The sequence below is a fragment of the Lissotriton vulgaris genome, chromosome 8 (assembly GCF_964263255.1).
Source record: "Lissotriton vulgaris chromosome 8, aLisVul1.2, whole genome shotgun sequence".
Lineage (NCBI taxonomy): Eukaryota > Metazoa > Chordata > Amphibia > Caudata > Salamandridae > Lissotriton > Lissotriton vulgaris.
In genome coordinates, this window is record NC_141696.1 from 1564826296 (window position 1) to 1564847918 (window position 21623).

General features: G+C 46.5%; 1 protein-coding gene across 1 annotated transcript in view; it reads right to left on the reverse strand.

Annotated features, from left to right (window-relative positions):
* Window positions 1–21623, reverse strand: part of SPAG17 (sperm associated antigen 17) — a 1900597-nt gene that overhangs the window by 228476 nt on the left and 1650498 nt on the right. Inside the window, exon 43 of the mRNA XM_086935838.1 lies at window positions 5290–5392. Coding sequence (XP_086791964.1) covers window positions 5290–5392 — 103 coding nt within the window. The remainder of the gene's footprint in view (window positions 1–5289; window positions 5393–21623) is intronic.

Below are 21623 nucleotides of genomic sequence, written 5' to 3' on the forward strand. Positions count from 1 at the left end.
TTCTACCCACAGATTCAGATGCACTTTGGGATGTCACTCCATAGGGGACAGCCTGGGGATCTAGAGGCGATACAAGGGCTGTTGTCCCCACAGCTCCGTTGCCCCCGCCACCCTGTATGGGAGATGGGACATAAATGTTGGGCAGATTTCCCAGGGGTGGTTCAAGAGGGAGGTATGCGCCGCCCACCGGGGCAGGGACGCTCTTGTACATTGCACTGCCAGTTAGGCGATCACGGGGTGGTCGGATGTGGCGGTGTTCCTTCTCTATCGCTTTCGAGGGATTTTATATGCGCTATAATATCTTGCTTGGCCTGAATGGCGGAGACTTCATCCACTGGAGGCGTTCAGCGGCGTCGCTGCACTGTAGTCCAGGATGGCCTGGCCGGAATCCTTTCTTGGCGCCGTTGCCGGGAGGGACTGTGCGCTGGCGAGTCAGGCAGTCCGAGCAGTTGTGCCGCTTCCCGATAGGACCATAGAACTCGTCGTCGGCCCTCCCACTGGAAGATAAGGGCAAAGGGGTTCCCCCATTGGTAGGCGATTTCGAGCGCCCGTAGCTTTTCGGTCACCGGTTTGAAGACTCGCCGTCTGTGGGTGCTAGGTCCTGGAATATTTGTATCCTGTGGCCCTCATTCTGTAGATCAGGCTTGTCCCTTGCCGCTTTCAGGATCGCCTCTTTCTCGGTGAAAAAATGTACCCGAGTCAGTATGTCTGGGATGAGGCCAGGTCGCCCCGCAGGCCCGGAGACTCGGTGGGCCCGGTCCAGAGTCGGGGGAGGCATTGTCGTCCCCCCAAACCTCGTGGAGGAGCTGTGCCACGTATGCCATGATGTTCTTCCCTTCCGCTCCAATGGGAACTCCCCTAATGCGCAGGTTGTTCCGGCAGCTTCTGTTTTCCAGGTCCTCCTGCTTAACCTGTAGCTCAATGTTCTGTTCCTCCAATGCCGCCAATCGCTGCCACAGCTGCTCCTGGTCTTCTGTCCAGGTATCCATCGTCTTCTCCAGCCCGTCTACGCGGTCGCCAAGATCCATAACTTCTCTCCGCAGCTCCTTCACACAGGTGTGGACCTCCGACCTTAGAGAGCTTATTTCCAGCTTGAGCTCCGACATAAAGGAGGTCATGAAGGCCTGGGTCACCGGCAGCGAATCTCCAGTAACTTGCGACGGCTCCTCAGCGGGTGCTGTCGTCCCCGCCTTACCCCACATTGCCACCACGAGGTGTCTCTGGAGGCCTCCGTCGGACCGGCCCTGCCCCCTCTGGAGCACGTTATCGCCAGCGCTGTTGCAGTGAGTTGTTAGTCCAGTGAGGTCTAGCCGATAGGTGTTCACTTAGGGAGTTCCTAGCACTACTCCTCGCACTTCTAGGGGTCCAGCTAGCAGAGAAGAGAGGGGGCCCAGTGGCTTGTAGGCTCTAGATAGGTCTGTTAACATCCAACCCCCGTGTCAAGCAGAAGGAGGGGGTCTCTACAGCGGCATCTGTGTCCCTCCACTACACAGTGAGCTCCTCCCAAGCCTCAAACTATGGCAGAAAGGTGGCACCCTCAAACGTGTAGGGCCCCCACGGTATCTACCCCTCTAAACGCCCACATACTGCTCCTACCCTGGTGCTGCCCACAATCCACCCGGTCAGGAATGAGGGTCCCTGCGATACAGCTGCTGCAGTGCGGTCTCCACTCCGTCTCCCCCAGCTTCGCCGCTCACCACCAAAGTCTATCTGGAGTCAGCCCAGCCAGCGAGTAAATGTCTCCCAAAGCAGAAGAGGCATCCCCGTCCGCGCTATCCGCTCACACATGTAGCCTCCTTAACAGCGCTGGGGGGGCATGTCCTTACTGGCCCTTACGTGTGCCTCCACCGCAGCCCTCAACCGCAGCGCTTACCAACGCGCAGTGGAACCTAGAGTACAAGATGGCGGCGGCCGCCTGGCAGGTCCCGGGCGCCCGCCTCTGCTCCCAGTGGCCTGTGCAGCCCAAACGGCGTAGGTCTCAGTATGGCGGCGCTCACCGGCAGGGCTCGGGCATATTCACCAAGCTGTATGACAGGGCCAAAGTTTGATGCAGCAGGGCCTTGGGTTCATTCTAGGGGCAGGCAGCAGGCAATCACTCCGCCCCAGGTCAGATTCGTCACCCCCCCGCAGCGTCGCTTCTCCATCCGCCTCAGGAACCAGGAGGGATACATCCAGCCGTCGCGTTGCGCCTGTTCCCTTAGGGCAGTTCCAAAGTTCTCGCTGTCCCCCCAGGCACCTCAGTCGCTGGACCATGCGAGCACTCACCGTTGCTGTGTTTGTATCCCCGCGGGGCCTACCGTCGTCCCAGAAGGCCCCGTCTCAGGTGTCCGCTTCGGGAGGGCCCACCACACAGGCTGCGTCAATTCAGGGCCTCCTCCCGTCGGGTGTGCTGGCAGGTCAGGCCCCCGGGGCTCAGGACCGCCCCGCGCCCAGGCCTCATAAGATGGCAGGCATCGTTGCTCACCCGCAGGTCCCCAGCAGCTAAGCGGCCCGCTCCGCAGCCAGCCCACAGGTCACTGGCGGCAGACCGCGGCTCCTCCTACTGCGGCCTGTGCTCCCGGGGTCCCCTCTTCAATGCTCACCTCCCAGAGGGTCCCACCTCAGGTCCGGTCTCCACTCCGGGCTGCAGCTCTCCCCGAGGGACCCCGGCAGGCCGGGCCGCCGCCTCCTCGCAACCTCCCGGCGACAGCGGCCCCCAAGGCAGGCGCCCGCACCGGGAAGGCCCTCCGCTCACACAGCGTCAACACCGGGAAGCTCTATGCCGGGTCTTACAACAGATCAGGGTCCGGGATTCAGGGCAACCCCACTCTCCTGGGAGCACAAAATGGCGGGCGCCGCCGCTCATCCGGGGCTCCTCAGCGGTGCAGTGGCTCGCCCCGCAGCCACTCCACGGTTCACCGGTGGCAGGCCGCGGCTCTTCTCACTGGGGCTCGTGTTCCTGGGTCCCCTTCTTCCACCGCTTACGTCCCGGGGGGCTCGCCTCAGATCCGGTCTCCACTCTGCTCCGGTCTGCAGCCCTAGGCCAGCCGCCGTCTCATCCCTGATGGGCCCTGGCAGGCGGGCCCGCCGTCCCCCCGCAGCCTCCCGGCGGCAATGACCCTCGAGGCAGGCTCCCACACCGGGGGGGGGGCCCTCCGCTCAGACAGCGTCGGTACAGGGGAGCTCTCCGCCGGGTCTCTTGGCAAGTCACGCTCCGGGGTTCAGAGCAGCCCCTCTCTCCTGGCAGCACAAAATGGCGTGCGCCGCCGCTCACCCACAGTCCGTCGGCAGCTCAGCAGCTCACTACACAGCCCCCCGGTGATCCTCCGGTCGCCACAGGTACCCCAGCAGCTTAGGACACGTTAGGCATTCCTGGGGCACGGATCAGCGCCCCAATTCGGCTCATAAAAGGCTTAAAACAGGTGGCGGGAGACCGGAGACCAGCAGGAGCATGTCTCACCACATCGCAGCCTCAGGAGTGCCCTTTTGAGGCACGTGATGGACTTGGGTAGTTTGACATATGCTCCTCTCTGTGCATCCTGGATTGAATTTGCGGTCCATCGCTCTGTGCATTCTGTGCCATACGCCACCCCTCTCTGCTGCTTGACATCTGCAGTACTTTTATTCCATGCAAATTAAAAGCTTATTTTTATTAACCCTGGGTGTCCTTGTTTTTCTTTTATATCAGTTGCGAACCATGGAAAAAGTTGCTGTTTGACAATCACAGAATGTAACGCTGTTGAAAAGTGATAACAGTTACAAAATAGATTGTCACATGTGTTAGTGAAATGTATTAGTGGAGTGGAAACTTTACCGAGGCACTATGACAATTTAAGTATCACTAGAATGCGCCCAGGGGTTTCCTGCATCACTATGGCTATCCACGAGCTTTGTTTCTCTAGAAAGTGCCATGTTATAGACAAACAAGCATTGGCATGCAACAGTTGATGTTGCACCAATGATAGTGCTGCATTATTAAATACTTATAAGGTCCCAAAGGCGAGACCTATTGGCTATGCCAATGCTTGTTATCATTGTATTTGACCCTGGGGGATGGGGAACAGTATGCCCGCCTCACCTTTTTATTTGTATTTGACCCCGAGGGATGGGGTCCATAGGGCCTTTTAAGGCTTGGAGAAGGAGGCCATGCAACTCCCCTCCCATTTTTGTTAAAATTGGACGGGGCACAGGGTCCATGGGGCCAATTAAGGATCGAGACTGTGCGTGGTGCGGGGTGGGCAGGCTGCTGGGGGTTTTGCCACACGTACTGGCAACAGGCCAACCCGTGGCCGATTCCCTGCTGCGTGCGGCCACAGGCTGTGCACAGCATGGGATTGACTGTCTGTGGGGAGTTGGAAGTATGGCCTAACTGCAAGAGAAGTCCTGTAGCTAACCTCATGCAACGCCCGACGAAAGGCCATGTGCCGTGTGGGGTTGGCTGCCTCCGGTCAGCTGCCTGCAGGGAATCAGGAGCAGGGCCCAACAGCCAATCCCATGCCGAACGCACAAAAGGCCATGCGCAGTATGGGATTGGCTTCCTGGAGGAGGGTTGGCAGCCTCTGGGTGGGATGGCCACAGAGCCGCATCACAGGATGTTGAGCTGCCGCAGAGGCTTGAACCTGGATTGCGAGCCCCACGTTAGGCAGCCCTGGCCATTATGCCACATCCTCTCCCCTGTGGTGACAAGAGGGCTCCAAGGCCTTGAACGCTGCTGAACCTCCTGCTGCTGCCTGACCATTATTCTTAGTAAACAGGCAAGGGAAACCGATGAGATCAAGGACTCCGGGTCTCCTTCACATACACTTTTCACATTAATCAATTAGCCATGTCACTTTATTAATTATTCACAACTGATCATGTTCATCTCCAGCCTCTGAATGGATGTGCATGCAAGTGAGCGCTTCTGATTTACATTCAACTTGTGGCTGCATGGGTGGGAGCCGGAAGCCTTCGGCATCAACGCGTGGAGAGATCTAAGAATGGGTGAATGACTACGAGGGACACATGGAAATAACATGGTCTGGGTGGATGAAGTCAGCTATCCGAGGGGAAAGAATTAGGCCTACGATTATCTACGATTACGATTATTACGATTTACGACATCGACAAACGCAGAGGTATTGACAAACAAGCGGTCACCAGAGAATCTTGCTCCACAGTTTAATATTGATTCACTCTCCTGGCAGTATGTGTTAAGTCTGGGGTACCTGGTAACCTGATTTCAACACATGGATTGTGCTTCATTACATGAAACAGCTAGAAAGACCCTCCCCTCGAGATATTAGTAAGGAGGTTTGTGATGTTTCTCACCTGTGACAGCAGGAAGGCCATCCCCCACTGAGACTTGAAGTAAGGAGGTATAAGTTGCTTCTTCAGCGCCAGGAGTTGTTCCTTTGCATCTTGGATCTCTCTCCTACAATCAGTAGACAACAGAAACAGAACATTAGTAGTGGCCCTACGTGGTATGTAAGCAAAGGGATGCGTCCACAGCACATATTCTGCAATCACTGTTTTTGAGGAAGTTCCACTGTTTTACAAAATCCCACCTTTAATGGAATCTACCTTTTGGGTTTTACTTGATCATCAGAGTACCCACTTATTTGAGCCCTACAGCCTCAGTAACTAGAACTACAAGCTGTGTGGCCCAGCAACATCTAGTGTCTAGGCACCGAAAGTAAAAGTGAAGGTGTGTTTGAAAAGTTTGTGTCTACCCCTTCAAGCAGCACCTCGATCGAGGACTCATCTGTGCCATTAAAAGATCAGATATACTCTGCTGATCTTCGTAGCAGACCACCAATATACTCGCTGATCTTCGTAGCTGACCACCAATATACTCGCTGATCTTTGTAGCAGACCACCAATATACTCAGCTGATCTTTGTAGCAGACCACCAATACACTCAGCTGATCTTTGTAGCAGACCACCAATACACTCTGCTGATCTTTGTAGCTGACCACCAATATACTCGCTGATCTTTGTAGCAGACCAACAATATACTCGCTGATCTTCGTAGCTGACCACCAATATACTCGCTGATCTTTGTAGCAGACCAACAATATACTCTGCTGATCTTCGTAGCAGATCACCAATATACTCGCTGATCTTCGTAGCAGATCACCAATATACTCGCTGATCTTCGTAGCAGATCACCAATATACTCGCTGATCTTCATAGCAGATCACCAATATACTCGCTGATCTTCGTAGCAGATCACCAATATACTCGCTGATCTTTGTAGCAGACCACCAATATACTCGCTGATCTTCGTAGCAGATCACCAATATACTCGCTGATCTTCGTAGCAGATCACCAATATACTCGCTGATCCTTGAAGCAGACCACCAATATACTCGCTGATCTTTGTAGCAGACCACCAATATACTCTGCTGATCTTTGTAGCAGACCACCAATATACTCAGCTGATCTTTGTAGCAGACCACCAATATACTCTACTGATCTTTGTAGCAGACCACCAATATACTCTACTGATCTTTGTAGCAGACCACCAATATACTCTACTGATCTTTGTAGCAGACCACCAATATACTCTACTGATCTTTGTAGCAGACCACCAATACACTCTGCTGATCTTTGTAGCAGACCACCAATATACTCTGCTGATCTTTGTAGCAGACCACCAATATACTCGCTGATCTTTGTAGCAGACCACCAATATACTCGCTAATCTTTGTAGCAGACCACCAATATACTCAGCTGATCTTTGTAGCAGACCACCAATATACTTGCTAATCTTTGTAGCAGACCAACAATATATTCTGCTGATCTTTGTAGCAGACCACCAATATACTCGCTGATCTTTGTAGCAGACCACCAATATACTCGCTGATCCTTGAAGCAGACCACCAATATTCTCTGCGGATCTTTGTAGCAGACCACCAATATACTCGCTAATCTTTGTAGCAGACCACCAATATACTCAGCTGATCTTTGTAGCAGACCACCAATATACTCGTTAATCTTTGTAGCAGACCACCAATATACTTTGCGGATCTTTGTAGCAGACCACCAATATACTCTGCGGATCTTTGTAGCAGACCACCAATATACTCTGCGGATCTTTGTAGCAGACCACCAATATACTCTGCGGATCTTTGTAGCAGACCACCAATATACTCGCTGATCTTTGTAGCAGACCACCAATATACTCAGCTGATCTTTGTAGCAGACCACCAATATACTGAGCTGATCTTTGTAGCAGACCACCAATATACTCGCTAATCTTTGTAGCAGACCACCAATATACTCTGCGGATCTTTGTAGCAGACCACCAATACACTCTGCAGATCTTTGTAGCAGACCAACAATATACTCTGCTGATCTTTGTAGCAGACCACCAATATACTCAGCTGATCTTTGTAGCAGACCACCAATATACTCTACTGATCTTTGTAGCAGACCACCAATATACTCGCTAATCTTTGTAGCAGACCACCAATATACTCTACTGATCTTTGTAGCAGACCACCAATATACTCGCTGATTTTTGTAGCAGACCACCAATATACTCGCTGATCCTTGAAGCAGACCACCAATACACTCTGCTGATCTTTGTAGCAGACCACCAATATACTCGCTGATCCTTGAAGCAGACCACCAATATACTCGCTGATCCTTGAAGCAGACCACCAATACACTCTGCTGATCTTTGTAGCAGACCACCAATACACTCTGCTGATCTTTGTAGCAGACCACCAATACACTCTGCTGATCTTTGTAGCAGACCAACAATATACTCTACTGATCTTTGTAGCAGACCACCAATATACTCAGCTGATCTTTGTAGCAGACAACCAATATACTCGCTAATCTTTGTAGCAGACCAACAATATTCTCTGCGGATCTTTGTAGCAGACCACCAATATACTCGCTAATCTTTGTAGCAGACCAACAATATACTCTGCTGATCTTTGTAGCAGACCACCAATATACTCTGCGGATCTTTGTAGCAGACCACCAATATACTCTGCGGATCTTTGTAGCAGACCACCAATATACTCTGCTGATCTTTGTAGCAGACCACCAATACACTCTGCTGATCTTTGTAGCAGACCACCAATACACTCTGCTGATCTTTGTAGCAGACCACCAATATACTCTACTGATCTTTGTAGCAGACCACCAATATACTCTGCTGATCTTTGTAGCAGACCACCAATATACTCTACTGATCTTTGTAGCAGACCACCAATACACTCTGCTGATCTTTGTAGCAGACCAACAATACACTCTGCTGATCTTTGTAGCAGACCAACAATATACTCTACTGATCTTTGTAGCAGACCACCAATACACTCTGCTGATCTTTGTAGCAGACCAACAATATACTCTGCTGATCTTTGTAGCAGACCACCAATATACTCGCTGATCTTTATAGCAGACCACTAATATACTCTGCTGATCTTTGTAGCAGACCACCAATATACTCTGCTGATCTTTGTAGCAGACCACTAATATACTCTGCTGATCTTTGTAGCACACCACCAATATACTCGCTGATCTTTGTAGCAGACCACAAATATACTCGCTGATCTTTGTAGCAGACCACCAATATACTCTGCTGATCCTTGAAGCAGACCACCAATATACTCGCTGATCTTTGTAGCAGACCACCAATATACTCGCTGATCTTTGTAGCAGATCACCAATATACTCGCTGATCTTTGTAGCAGACCACCAATATACTCTGCTGATCCTTGAAGCAGACCACCAATATACTCGGTGATCTTTGTAGCAGACCGCCAATATACTCTGCTGATCTTTGTAGCAGACCACCAATATACTCTGCTGATCTTTGTAGCAGACCACCAATATACTCTGCTGATCTTTGTAGCAGACCACCAATATACTCGCTAATCTTTGTAGCAGACCACCAATATACTCTGCGGATCTTTGTAGCAGACCACCAATATACTCTGCGGATCTTTGTAGCAGACCACCAATACACTCTGCTGATCTTTGTAGCAGACCACCAATATACTCAGGTGATCTTTGTAGCAGACCACCAATATATTCGCTGATCTTTGTAGCAGACCACCAATATACTCGCTAATCTTTGTAGCAGACCACCAATATACTCAGCTGATCTTTGTAGCAGACCACCAATATACTCGCTAATCTTTGTAGCAGACCAACAATATATTCTGCTGATCTTTGTAGCAGACCACCAATATACTTGCTGATCTTTGTAGCAGACCACCAATATACTCGCTAATCTTTGTAGCAGACCAACAATATACTCGCTGATCCTTGAAGCAGACCACCAATATTCTCTGCGGATCTTTGTAGCAGACCACCAATATACTCAGCTGATCTTTGTAGCAGACCACCAATATACTCGCTAATCTTTGTAGCAGACCAACAATATACTCTGCTGATCTTTGTAGCAGACCACCAATATACTCGCTGATCTTTGTAGCAGACCACCAATATACTCGCTGATTTTTGTAGCAGACCACCAATATACTCGCTGATCCTTGAAGCAGACCACCAATACACTCTGCTGATCTTTGTAGCAGACCACCAATACACTCTGCTGATCTTTGTAGCAGACCAACAATATACTCGCTGATCTTTGTAGCAGACCACCAATATACTCGCTAATCTTTGTAGCAGACCACCAATATACTCAGCTGATCTTTGTAGCAGACCACCAATATACTCGCTGATCCTTGAAGCAGACCACCAATATACTCTACTGATCTTTGTAGCAGACCACCAATATACTCGCTGATCTTTGTAGCAGACCACCAATTTACTCGCTGATTTTTGTAGCAGACCACCAATATACTCGCTGACCCTTGAAGCAGACCACCAATACACTCTGCTGATCTTTGTAGCAGACCACCAATACACTCTGCTGATCTTTGTAGCAGACCAACAATATACTCGCTGATCTTTGTAGCAGACCACCAATATACTCGCTAATCTTTGTAGCAGACCACCAATATACTCAGCTGATCTTTGTAGCAGACCACCAATATACTCGCTGATTCTTGAAGCAGACCACCAATATACTCTGCTGATCTTTGTAGCAGACCACCAATATTCTCTGCGGATCTTTGTAGCAGACCACCAATATACTCGCTAATCTTTGTAGCAGACCAACAATATACTCTGCTAATCTTTGTAGCAGACCAACAATATATTCTGCTGATCTTTGTAGCAGACCACCAATATACTCGCTGATCTTTGTAGCAGACCACCAATATACTCGCTGATCCTTGAAGCAGACCACCAATATTCTCTGCGGATCTTTGTAGCAGACCACCAATATACTCGCTAATCTTTGTAGCAGACCACCAATATACTCTGCGGATCTTTGAAGCAGACCACCAATATACTCTGCGGATCTTTGTAGCAGACCACCAATATACTCAGCTGATCTTTGTAGCAGACCACCAATATACTCGCTGATCTTTGTAGCAGACCACCAATATACTCGCTGATCTTTGTAGCAGACCACCAATACACTCTGCTGATCTTTGTAGCAGACCAACAATATACTCTGCTGAGCTTTGTAGCAGACCACCAATATACTCTGCTGATCTTTGTAGCAGACCACCAATATTCTCTGCGGATCTTTGTAGCAGACCACCAATATACTCTGCGGATCTTTGTAGCAGACCACCAATACACTCAGCTGATCTTTGTAGCAGACCACCAATATACTCTGCGGATCTTTGTAGCAGACCACCAATATACTCTACTGATCTTTGTAGCAGACCACCAATATACTCTACTGATCTTTGTAGCAGACCACCAATATACTCTGCGGATCTTTGTAGCAGACCACCAATACACTCAGCTGATCTTTGTAGCAGACCACCAATATACTCTGCAGATCTTTGTAGCAGACCACCAATATACTCTGCGGATCTTTGTAGCAGACCACCAATATACTCTGCGGATCTTTGTAGCAGACCACCAATATACTCTACTGATCTTTGTAGCAGACCACCAATCTACTCTGCGGATCTTTGTACCAGACCACCAATACACTCAGCTGATCTTTGTAGCAGACCACCAATATACTCTGCGGATCTTTGTAGCAGACCACCAATATACTCGCTAATCTTTGTAGCAGACCACCAATATACTCTACTGATCTTTGTAGCAGACCACCAATATACTCGCTGATCTTTGTAGCAGACCACCAATATACTCTACTGATCTTTGTAGCAGACCACCAATACACTCTGCTGATCTTTGCAGCAGACCACCAATACACTCTGCTGATCTTTGTAGCAGACCAACAATATACTCTACTGATCTTTGTAGCAGACCACCAATATACTCTACTGATCTTTGTAGCAGACCACCAATATACTCTGCTGATCTTTGTAGCAGACCACCAATATACTCGCTAATCTTTGTAGCAGACCAACAATATACTCTGCTGATCTTTGTAGCAGACCACCAATATACTCTGCTGATCTTTGTAGCAGACCACCAATATACTCTACTGATCTTTGTAGCAGACCACCAATATACTCTGCTGATCTTTGTAGCAGACCACCAATATACTCGCTGATCTTTGTAGCAGACCACCAATATACTCGCTGATCTTTGTAGCAGACCACAAATATACTCGCTGATCTTTGTAGCAGACCACCAATATACTCTGCTGATCCTTGAAGCAGACCACCAATATACTCGCTGATCTTTGTAGCAGATCACCAATATACTCGCTGATCTTTGTAGCAGACCACCAATATACTCTGCTGATCCTTGAAGCAGACCACCAATATACTCGCTGATCTTTGTAGCAGACCGCCAATATACTCTGCTGATCTTTGTAGCAGACCACCAATATACTCTGCTGATCTTTGTAGCAGACCACCAATATACTCTGCTGATCTTTGTAGCAGACCACCAATATACTCGCTAATCTTTGTAGCAGACCACCAATATACTCTGCGGATCTTTGTAGCAGACCACCAATATACTCTGCGGATCTTTGTAGCAGACCACCAATACACTCTGCTGATCTTTGTAGCAGACCACCAATACACTCTGCTGATCTTTGTAGCAGACCACCAATATATTCGCTGATCTTTGTAGCAGACCACCAATATACTCGCTAATCTTTGTAGCAGACCACCAATATACTCAGCTGATCTTTGTAGCAGACCACCAATATACTCGCTAATCTTTGTAGCAGACCAACAATATACTCTGCTGATCTTTGTAGCAGACCACCAATATACTCTACTGATCTTTGTAGCAGACCACCAATATACTCTGCTGATCTTTGTAGCAGACCACCAATATACTCGCTGATCTTTGTAGCAGACCACCAATATACTCGCTGATCTTTGTAGCAGACCACAAATATACTCGCTGATCTTTGTAGCAGACCACCAATATACTCTGCTGATCCTTGAAGCAGACCACCAATATACTCGCTGATCTTTGTAGCAGATCACCAATATACTCGCTGATCTTTGTAGCAGACCACCAATATACTCTGCTGATCCTTGAAGCAGACCACCAATATACTCGCTGATCTTTGTAGCAGACCGCCAATATACTCTGCTGATCTTTGTAGCAGACCACCAATATACTCTGCTGATCTTTGTAGCAGACCACCAATATACTCTGCTGATCTTTGTAGCAGACCACCAATATACTCGCTAATCTTTGTAGCAGACCACCAATATACTCTGCGGATCTTTGTAGCAGACCACCAATATACTCTGCGGATCTTTGTAGCAGACCACCAATACACTCTGCTGATCTTTGTAGCAGACCACCAATACACTCTGCTGATCTTTGTAGCAGACCACCAATATATTCGCTGATCTTTGTAGCAGACCACCAATATACTCGCTAATCTTTGTAGCAGACCACCAATATACTCAGCTGATCTTTGTAGCAGACCACCAATATACTCGCTAATCTTTGTAGCAGACCAACAATATATTCTGCTGATCTTTGTAGCAGACCACCAATATACTCGCTGATCCTTGAAGCAGACCACCAATATTCTCTGCGGATCTTTGTAGCAGACCACCAATATACTCGCTAATCTTTGTAGCAGACCAACAATATACTCTGCTGATCTTTGTAGCAGACCACCAATATACTCTGCGGATCTTTGTAGCAGACCACCAATATACTCTGCGGATCTTTTGTAGCAGACCACCAATATACTGAGCTGATCTTTGTAGCAGACCACCAATATACTCGCTGATCTTTGTAGCAGACCACCAATATACTCGCTGATCTTTGTAGCAGACCACCAATATACTTGCTGATCTTTGTAGCAGACCACCAATATACTCAGCTGATCTTTGTAGCAGACCACCAATATACTCAGCTGATCTTTGTAGCAGACCACCAATATACTCGCTAATCTTTGTAGCAGACCACCAATATACTCGCTGATCTTTGTAGCAGACCACCAATATACTCTACTGATCTTTGTAGCAGACCACCAATATACTCGCTGATCTTTGTAGCAGACCACCAATATACTCTACTGATCTTTGTAGCAGACCACCAATACACTCTGTTGATCTTTGTAGCAGACCACCAATACACTCTGCTGATCTTTGTAGCAGACCAACAATATACTCGCTGATCTTTGTAGCAGACCACAAATATACTCGCTGATCTTTGTAGCAGACCACCAATATACTCTGCTGATCCTTGAAGCACACCACCAATATACTCGCTGATCTTTGTAGCAGACCACCAATATACTCGCTGATCTTTGTAGCAGACCACCAATATACTCTGCTGATCTTTGTAGCAGACCACCAATATACTCGCTGATTTTTGTAGCAGACCACCAATATACTCGCTGATCCTTGAAGCAGACCACCAATACACTCTGCTGATCTTTGTAGCAGACCACCAATATACTCGCTGATCCTTGAAGCAGACCACCAATATACTCGCTGATCCTTGAAGCAGACCACCAATACACTCTGCTGATCTTTGTAGCAGACCACCAATACACTCTGCTGATCTTTGTAGCAGACCACCAATACACTCTGCTGATCTTTGTAGCAGACCAACAATATACTCTACTGATCTTTGTAGCAGACCACCAATATACTCAGCTGATCTTTGTAGCAGACAACCAATATACTCGCTAATCTTTGTAGCAGACCAACAATATTCTCTGCGGATCTTTGTAGCAGACCACCAATATACTCGCTAATCTTTGTAGCAGACCAACAATATACTCTGCTGATCTTTGTAGCAGACCACCAATATACTCTGCGGATCTTTGTAGCAGACCACCAATATACTCTGCGGATCTTTGTAGCAGACCACCAATATACTCTGCTGATCTTTGTAGCAGACCACCAATACACTCTGCTGATCTTTGTAGCAGACCACCAATACACTCTGCTGATCTTTGTAGCAGACCACCAATATACTCTACTGATCTTTGTAGCAGACCACCAATATACTCTGCTGATCTTTGTAGCAGACCACCAATATACTCTACTGATCTTTGTAGCAGACCACCAATACACTCTGCTGATCTTTGTAGCAGACCAACAATACACTCTGCTGATCTTTGTAGCAGACCAACAATATACTCTACTGATCTTTGTAGCAGACCACCAATACACTCTGCTGATCTTTGTAGCAGACCAACAATATACTCTGCTGATCTTTGTAGCAGACCACCAATATACTCGCTGATCTTTATAGCAGACCACTAATATACTCTGCTGATCTTTGTAGCAGACCACCAATATACTCTGCTGATCTTTGTAGCAGACCACTAATATACTCTGCTGATCTTTGTAGCACACCACCAATATACTCGCTGATCTTTGTAGCAGACCACAAATATACTCGCTGATCTTTGTAGCAGACCACCAATATACTCTGCTGATCCTTGAAGCAGACCACCAATATACTCGCTGATCTTTGTAGCAGACCACCAATATACTCGCTGATCTTTGTAGCAGATCACCAATATACTCGCTGATCTTTGTAGCAGACCACCAATATACTCTGCTGATCCTTGAAGCAGACCACCAATATACTCGGTGATCTTTGTAGCAGACCGCCAATATACTCTGCTGATCTTTGTAGCAGACCACCAATATACTCTGCTGATCTTTGTAGCAGACCACCAATATACTCTGCTGATCTTTGTAGCAGACCACCAATATACTCGCTAATCTTTGTAGCAGACCACCAATATACTCTGCGGATCTTTGTAGCAGACCACCAATATACTCTGCGGATCTTTGTAGCAGACCACCAATACACTCTGCTGATCTTTGTAGCAGACCACCAATATACTCAGGTGATCTTTGTAGCAGACCACCAATATATTCGCTGATCTTTGTAGCAGACCACCAATATACTCGCTAATCTTTGTAGCAGACCACCAATATACTCAGCTGATCTTTGTAGCAGACCACCAATATACTCGCTAATCTTTGTAGCAGACCAACAATATATTCTGCTGATCTTTGTAGCAGACCACCAATATACTTGCTGATCTTTGTAGCAGACCACCAATATACTCGCTAATCTTTGTAGCAGACCAACAATATACTCGCTGATCCTTGAAGCAGACCACCAATATTCTCTGCGGATCTTTGTAGCAGACCACCAATATACTCAGCTGATCTTTGTAGCAGACCACCAATATACTCGCTAATCTTTGTAGCAGACCAACAATATACTCTGCTGATCTTTGTAGCAGACCACCAATATACTCGCTGATCTTTGTAGCAGACCACCAATATACTCGCTGATTTTTGTAGCAGACCACCAATATACTCGCTGATCCTTGAAGCAGACCACCAATACACTCTGCTGATCTTTGTAGCAGACCACCAATACACTCTGCTGATCTTTGTAGCAGACCAACAATATACTCGCTGATCTTTGTAGCAGACCACCAATATACTCGCTAATCTTTGTAGCAGACCACCAATATACTCAGCTGATCTTTGTAGCAGACCACCAATATACTCGCTGATCCTTGAAGCAGACCACCAATATACTCTACTGATCTTTGTAGCAGACCACCAATATACTCGCTGATCTTTGTAGCAGACCACCAATTTACTCGCTGATTTTTGTAGCAGACCACCAATATACTCGCTGACCCTTGAAGCAGACCACCAATACACTCTGCTGATCTTTGTAGCAGACCACCAATACACTCTGCTGATCTTTGTAGCAGACCAACAATATACTCGCTGATCTTTGTAGCAGACCACCAATATACTCGCTAATCTTTGTAGCAGACCACCAATATACTCAGCTGATCTTTGTAGCAGACCACCAATATACTCGCTGATTCTTGAAGCAGACCACCAATATACTCTGCTGATCTTTGTAGCAGACCACCAATATTCTCTGCGGATCTTTGTAGCAGACCACCAATATACTCGCTAATCTTTGTAGCAGACCAACAATATACTCTGCTAATCTTTGTAGCAGACCAACAATATATTCTGCTGATCTTTGTAGCAGACCACCAATATACTCGCTGATCTTTGTAGCAGACCACCAATATACTCGCTGATCCTTGAAGCAGACCACCAATATTCTCTGCGGATCTTTGTAGCAGACCACCAATATACTCGCTAATCTTTGTAGCAGACCACCAATATACTCTGCGGATCTTTGAAGCAGACCACCAATATACTCTGCGGATCTTTGTAGCAGACCACCAATATACTCAGCTGATCTTTGTAGCAGACCACCAATATACTCGCTGATCTTTGTAGCAGACCACCAATATACTCGCTGATCTTTGTAGCAGACCACCAATACACTCTGCTGATCTTTGTAGCAGACCAACAATATACTCTGCTGAGCTTTGTAGCAGACCACCAATATACTCTGCTGATCTTTGTAGCAGACCACCAATATTCTCTGCGGATCTTTGTAGCAGACCACCAATATACTCTGCGGATCTTTGTAGCAGACCACCAATACACTCAGCTGATCTTTGTAGCAGACCACCAATATACTCTGCGGATCTTTGTAGCAGACCACCAATATACTCTACTGATCTTTGTAGCAGACCACCAATATACTCTACTGATCTTTGTAGCAGACCACCAATATACTCTGCGGATCTTTGTAGCAGACCACCAATACACTCAGCTGATCTTTGTAGCAGACCACCAATATACTCTGCAGATCTTTGTAGCAGACCACCAATATACTCTGCGGATCTTTGTAGCAGACCACCAATATACTCTGCGGATCTTTGTAGCAGACCACCAATATACTCTACTGATCTTTGTAGCAGACCACCAATCTACTCTGCGGATCTTTGTACCAGACCACCAATACACTCAGCTGATCTTTGTAGCAGACCACCAATATACTCTGCGGATCTTTGTAGCAGACCACCAATATACTCGCTAATCTTTGTAGCAGACCACCAATATACTCTACTGATCTTTGTAGCAGACCACCAATATACTCGCTGATCTTTGTAGCAGACCACCAATATACTCTACTGATCTTTGTAGCAGACCACCAATACACTCTGCTGATCTTTGCAGCAGACCACCAATACACTCTGCTGGTCTTTGTAGCAGACCAACAATATACTCTACTGATCTTTGTAGCAGACCACCAATATACTCTACTGATCTTTGTAGCAGACCACCAATATACTCTGCTGATCTTTGTAGCAGACCACCAATATACTCGCTAATCTTTGTAGCAGACCAACAATATACTCTGCTGATCTTTGTAGCAGACCACCAATATACTCTGCTGATCTTTGTAGCAGACCACCAATATACTCTACTGATCTTTGTAGCAGACCACCAATATACTCTGCTGATCTTTGTAGCAGACCACCAATATACTCGCTGATCTTTGTAGCAGACCACCAATATACTCGCTGATCTTTGTAGCAGACCACAAATATACTCGCTGATCTTTGTAGCAGACCACCAATATACTCTGCTGATCCTTGAAGCAGACCACCAATATACTCGCTGATCTTTGTAGCAGATCACCAATATACTCGCTGATCTTTGTAGCAGACCACCAATATACTCTGCTGATCCTTGAAGCAGACCACCAATATACTCGCTGATCTTTGTAGCAGACCGCCAATATACTCTGCTGATCTTTGTAGCAGACCACCAATATACTCTGCTGATCTTTGTAGCAGACCACCAATATACTCTGCTGATCTTTGTAGCAGACCACCAATATACTCGCTAATCTTTGTAGCAGACCACCAATATACTCTGCGGATCTTTGTAGCAGACCACCAATATACTCTGCGGATCTTTGTAGCAGACCACCAATACACTCTGCTGATCTTTGTAGCAGACCACCAATACACTCTGCTGATCTTTGTAGCAGACCACCAATATATTCGCTGATCTTTGTAGCAGACCACCAATATACTCGCTAATCTTTGTAGCAGACCACCAATATACTCAGCTGATCTTTGTAGCAGACCACCAATATACTCGCTAATCTTTGTAGCAGACCAACAATATACTCTGCTGATCTTTGTAGCAGACCACCAATATACTCTACTGATCTTTGTAGCAGACCACCAATATACTCTGCTGATCTTTGTAGCAGACCACCAATATACTCGCTGATCTTTGTAGCAGACCACCAATATACTCGCTGATCTTTGTAGCAGACCACAAATATACTCGCTGATCTTTGTAGCAGACCACCAATATACTCTGCTGATCCTTGAAGCAGACCACCAATATACTCGCTGATCTTTGTAGCAGATCACCAATATACTCGCTGATCTTTGTAGCAGACCACCAATATACTCTGCTGATCCTTGAAGCAGACCACCAATATACTCGCTGATCTTTGTAGCAGACCGCCAATATACTCTGCTGATCTTTGTAGCAGACCACCAATATACTCTGCTGATCTTTGTAGCAGACCACCAATATACTCTGCTGATCTTTGTAGCAGACCACCAATATACTCGCTAATCTTTGTAGCAGACCACCAATATACTCTGCGGATCTTTGTAGCAGACCACCAATATACTCTGCGGATCTTTGTAGCAGACCACCAATACACTCTGCTGATCTTTGTAGCAGACCACCAATACACTCTGCTGATCTTTGTAGCAGACCACCAATATATTCGCTGATCTTTGTAGCAGACCACCAATATACTCGCTAATCTTTGTAGCAGACCACCAATATACTCAGCTGATCTTTGTAGCAGACCACCAATATACTCGCTAATCTTTGTAGCAGACCAACAATATATTCTGCTGATCTTTGTAGCAGACCACCAATATACTCGCTGATCCTTGAAGCAGACCACCAATATTCTCTGCGGATCTTTGTAGCAGACCACCAATATACTCGCTAATCTTTGTAGCAGACCAACAATATACTCTGCTGATCTTTGTAGCAGACCACCAATATACTCTGCGGATCTTTGTAGCAGACCACCAATATACTCTGCGGATCTTTTGTAGCAGACCACCAATATACTGAGCTGATCTTTGTAGCAGACCACCAATATACTCGCTGATCTTTGTAGCAGACCACCAATATACTCGCTGATCTTTGTAGCAGACCACCAATATACTTGCTGATCTTTGTAGCAGACCACCAATATACTCAGCTGATCTTTGTAGCAGACCACCAATATACTCAGCTGATCTTTGTAGCAGACCACCAATATACTCGCTAATCTTTGTAGCAGACCACCAATATACTCGCTGATCTTTGTAGCAGACCACCAATATACTCTACTGATCTTTGTAGCAGACCACCAATATACTCGCTGATCTTTGTAGCAGACCACCAATATACTCTACTGATCTTTGTAGCAGACCACCAATACACTCTGTTGATCTTTGTAGCAGACCACCAATACACTCTGCTGATCTTTGTAGCAGACCAACAATATACTCGCTGATCTTTGTAGCAGACCACAAATATACTCGCTGATCTTTGTAGCAGACCACCAATATACTCTGCTGATCCTTGAAGCACACCACCAATATACTCGCTGATCTTTGTAGCAGACCACCAATATACTCGCTGATCTTTGTAGCAGACCACCAATATACTCTGCTGATCTTTGTAGCAGACCACCAATATACTCGCTGATTTTTGTAGCAGACCACCAATATACTCGCTGATCCTTGAAGCAGACCACCAATACACTCTGCTGATCTTTGTAGCAGACCACCAATATACTCGCTGATCCTTGAAGCAGACCACCAATATACTCGCTGATCCTTGAAGCAGACCACCAATACACTCTGCTGATCTTTGTAGCAGACCACCAATACACTCTGCTGATCTTTGTAGCAGACCACCAATACACTCTGCTGATCTTTGTAGCAGACCAACAATATACTCTACTGATCTTTGTAGCAGACCACCAATATACTCAGCTGATCTTTGTAGCAGACAACCAATATACTCGCTAATCTTTGTAGCAGACCAACAATATTCTCTGCGGATCTTTGTAGCAGACCACCAATATACTCGCTAATCTTTGTAGCAGACCAACAATATACTCTGCTGATCTTTGTAGCAGACCACCAATATACTCTGCGGATCTTTGTAGCAGACCACCAATATACTCTGCGGATCTTTGTAGCAGACCACCAATATACTCTGCTGATCTTTGTAGCAGACCACCAATACACTCTGCTGATCTTTGTAGCAGACCACCAATACACTCTGCTGATCTTTGTAGCAGACCACCAATATACTCTACTGATCTTTGTAGCAGACCACCAATATACTCTGCTGATCTTTGTAGCAGACCACCAATATACTCTACTGATCTTTGTAGCAGACCACCAATACACTCTGCTGATCTTTGTAGCAGACCAACAATACACTCTGCTGATCTTTGTAGCAGACCAACAATATACTCTACTGATCTTTGTAGCAGACCACCAATACACTCTGCTGATCTTTGTAGCAGACCAACAATATACTCTGCTGATCTTTGTAGCAGACCACCAATATACTCGCTGATCTTTATAGCAGACCACTAATATACTCTGCTGATCTTTGTAGCAGACCACCAATATACTCTGCTGATCTTTGTAGCAGACCACTAATATACTCTGCTGATCTTTGTAGCACACCACCAATATACTCGCTGATCTTTGTAGCAGACCACAAATATACTCGCTGATCTTTGTAGCAGACCACCAATATACTCTGCTGATCCTTGAAGCAGACCACCAATATACTCGCTGATCTTTGTAGCAGACCACCAATATACTCGCTGATCTTTGTAGCAGATCACCAATATACTCGCTGATCTTTGTAGCAGACCACCAATATACTCTGCTGATCCTTGAAGCAGACCACCAATATACTCGGTGATCTTTGTAGCAGACCGCCAATATACTCTGCTGATCTTTGTAGCAGACCACCAATATACTCTGCTGATCTTTGTAGCAGACCACCAATATACTCTGCTGATCTTTGTAGCAGACCACCAATATACTCGCTAATCTTTGTAGCAGACCACCAATATACTCTGCGGATCTTTGTAGCAGACCACCAATATACTCTGCGGATCTTTGTAGCAGACCACCAATACACTCTGCTGATCTTTGTAGCAGACCACCAATATACTCAGGTGATCTTTGTAGCAGACCACCAATATATTCGCTGATCTTTGTAGCAGAC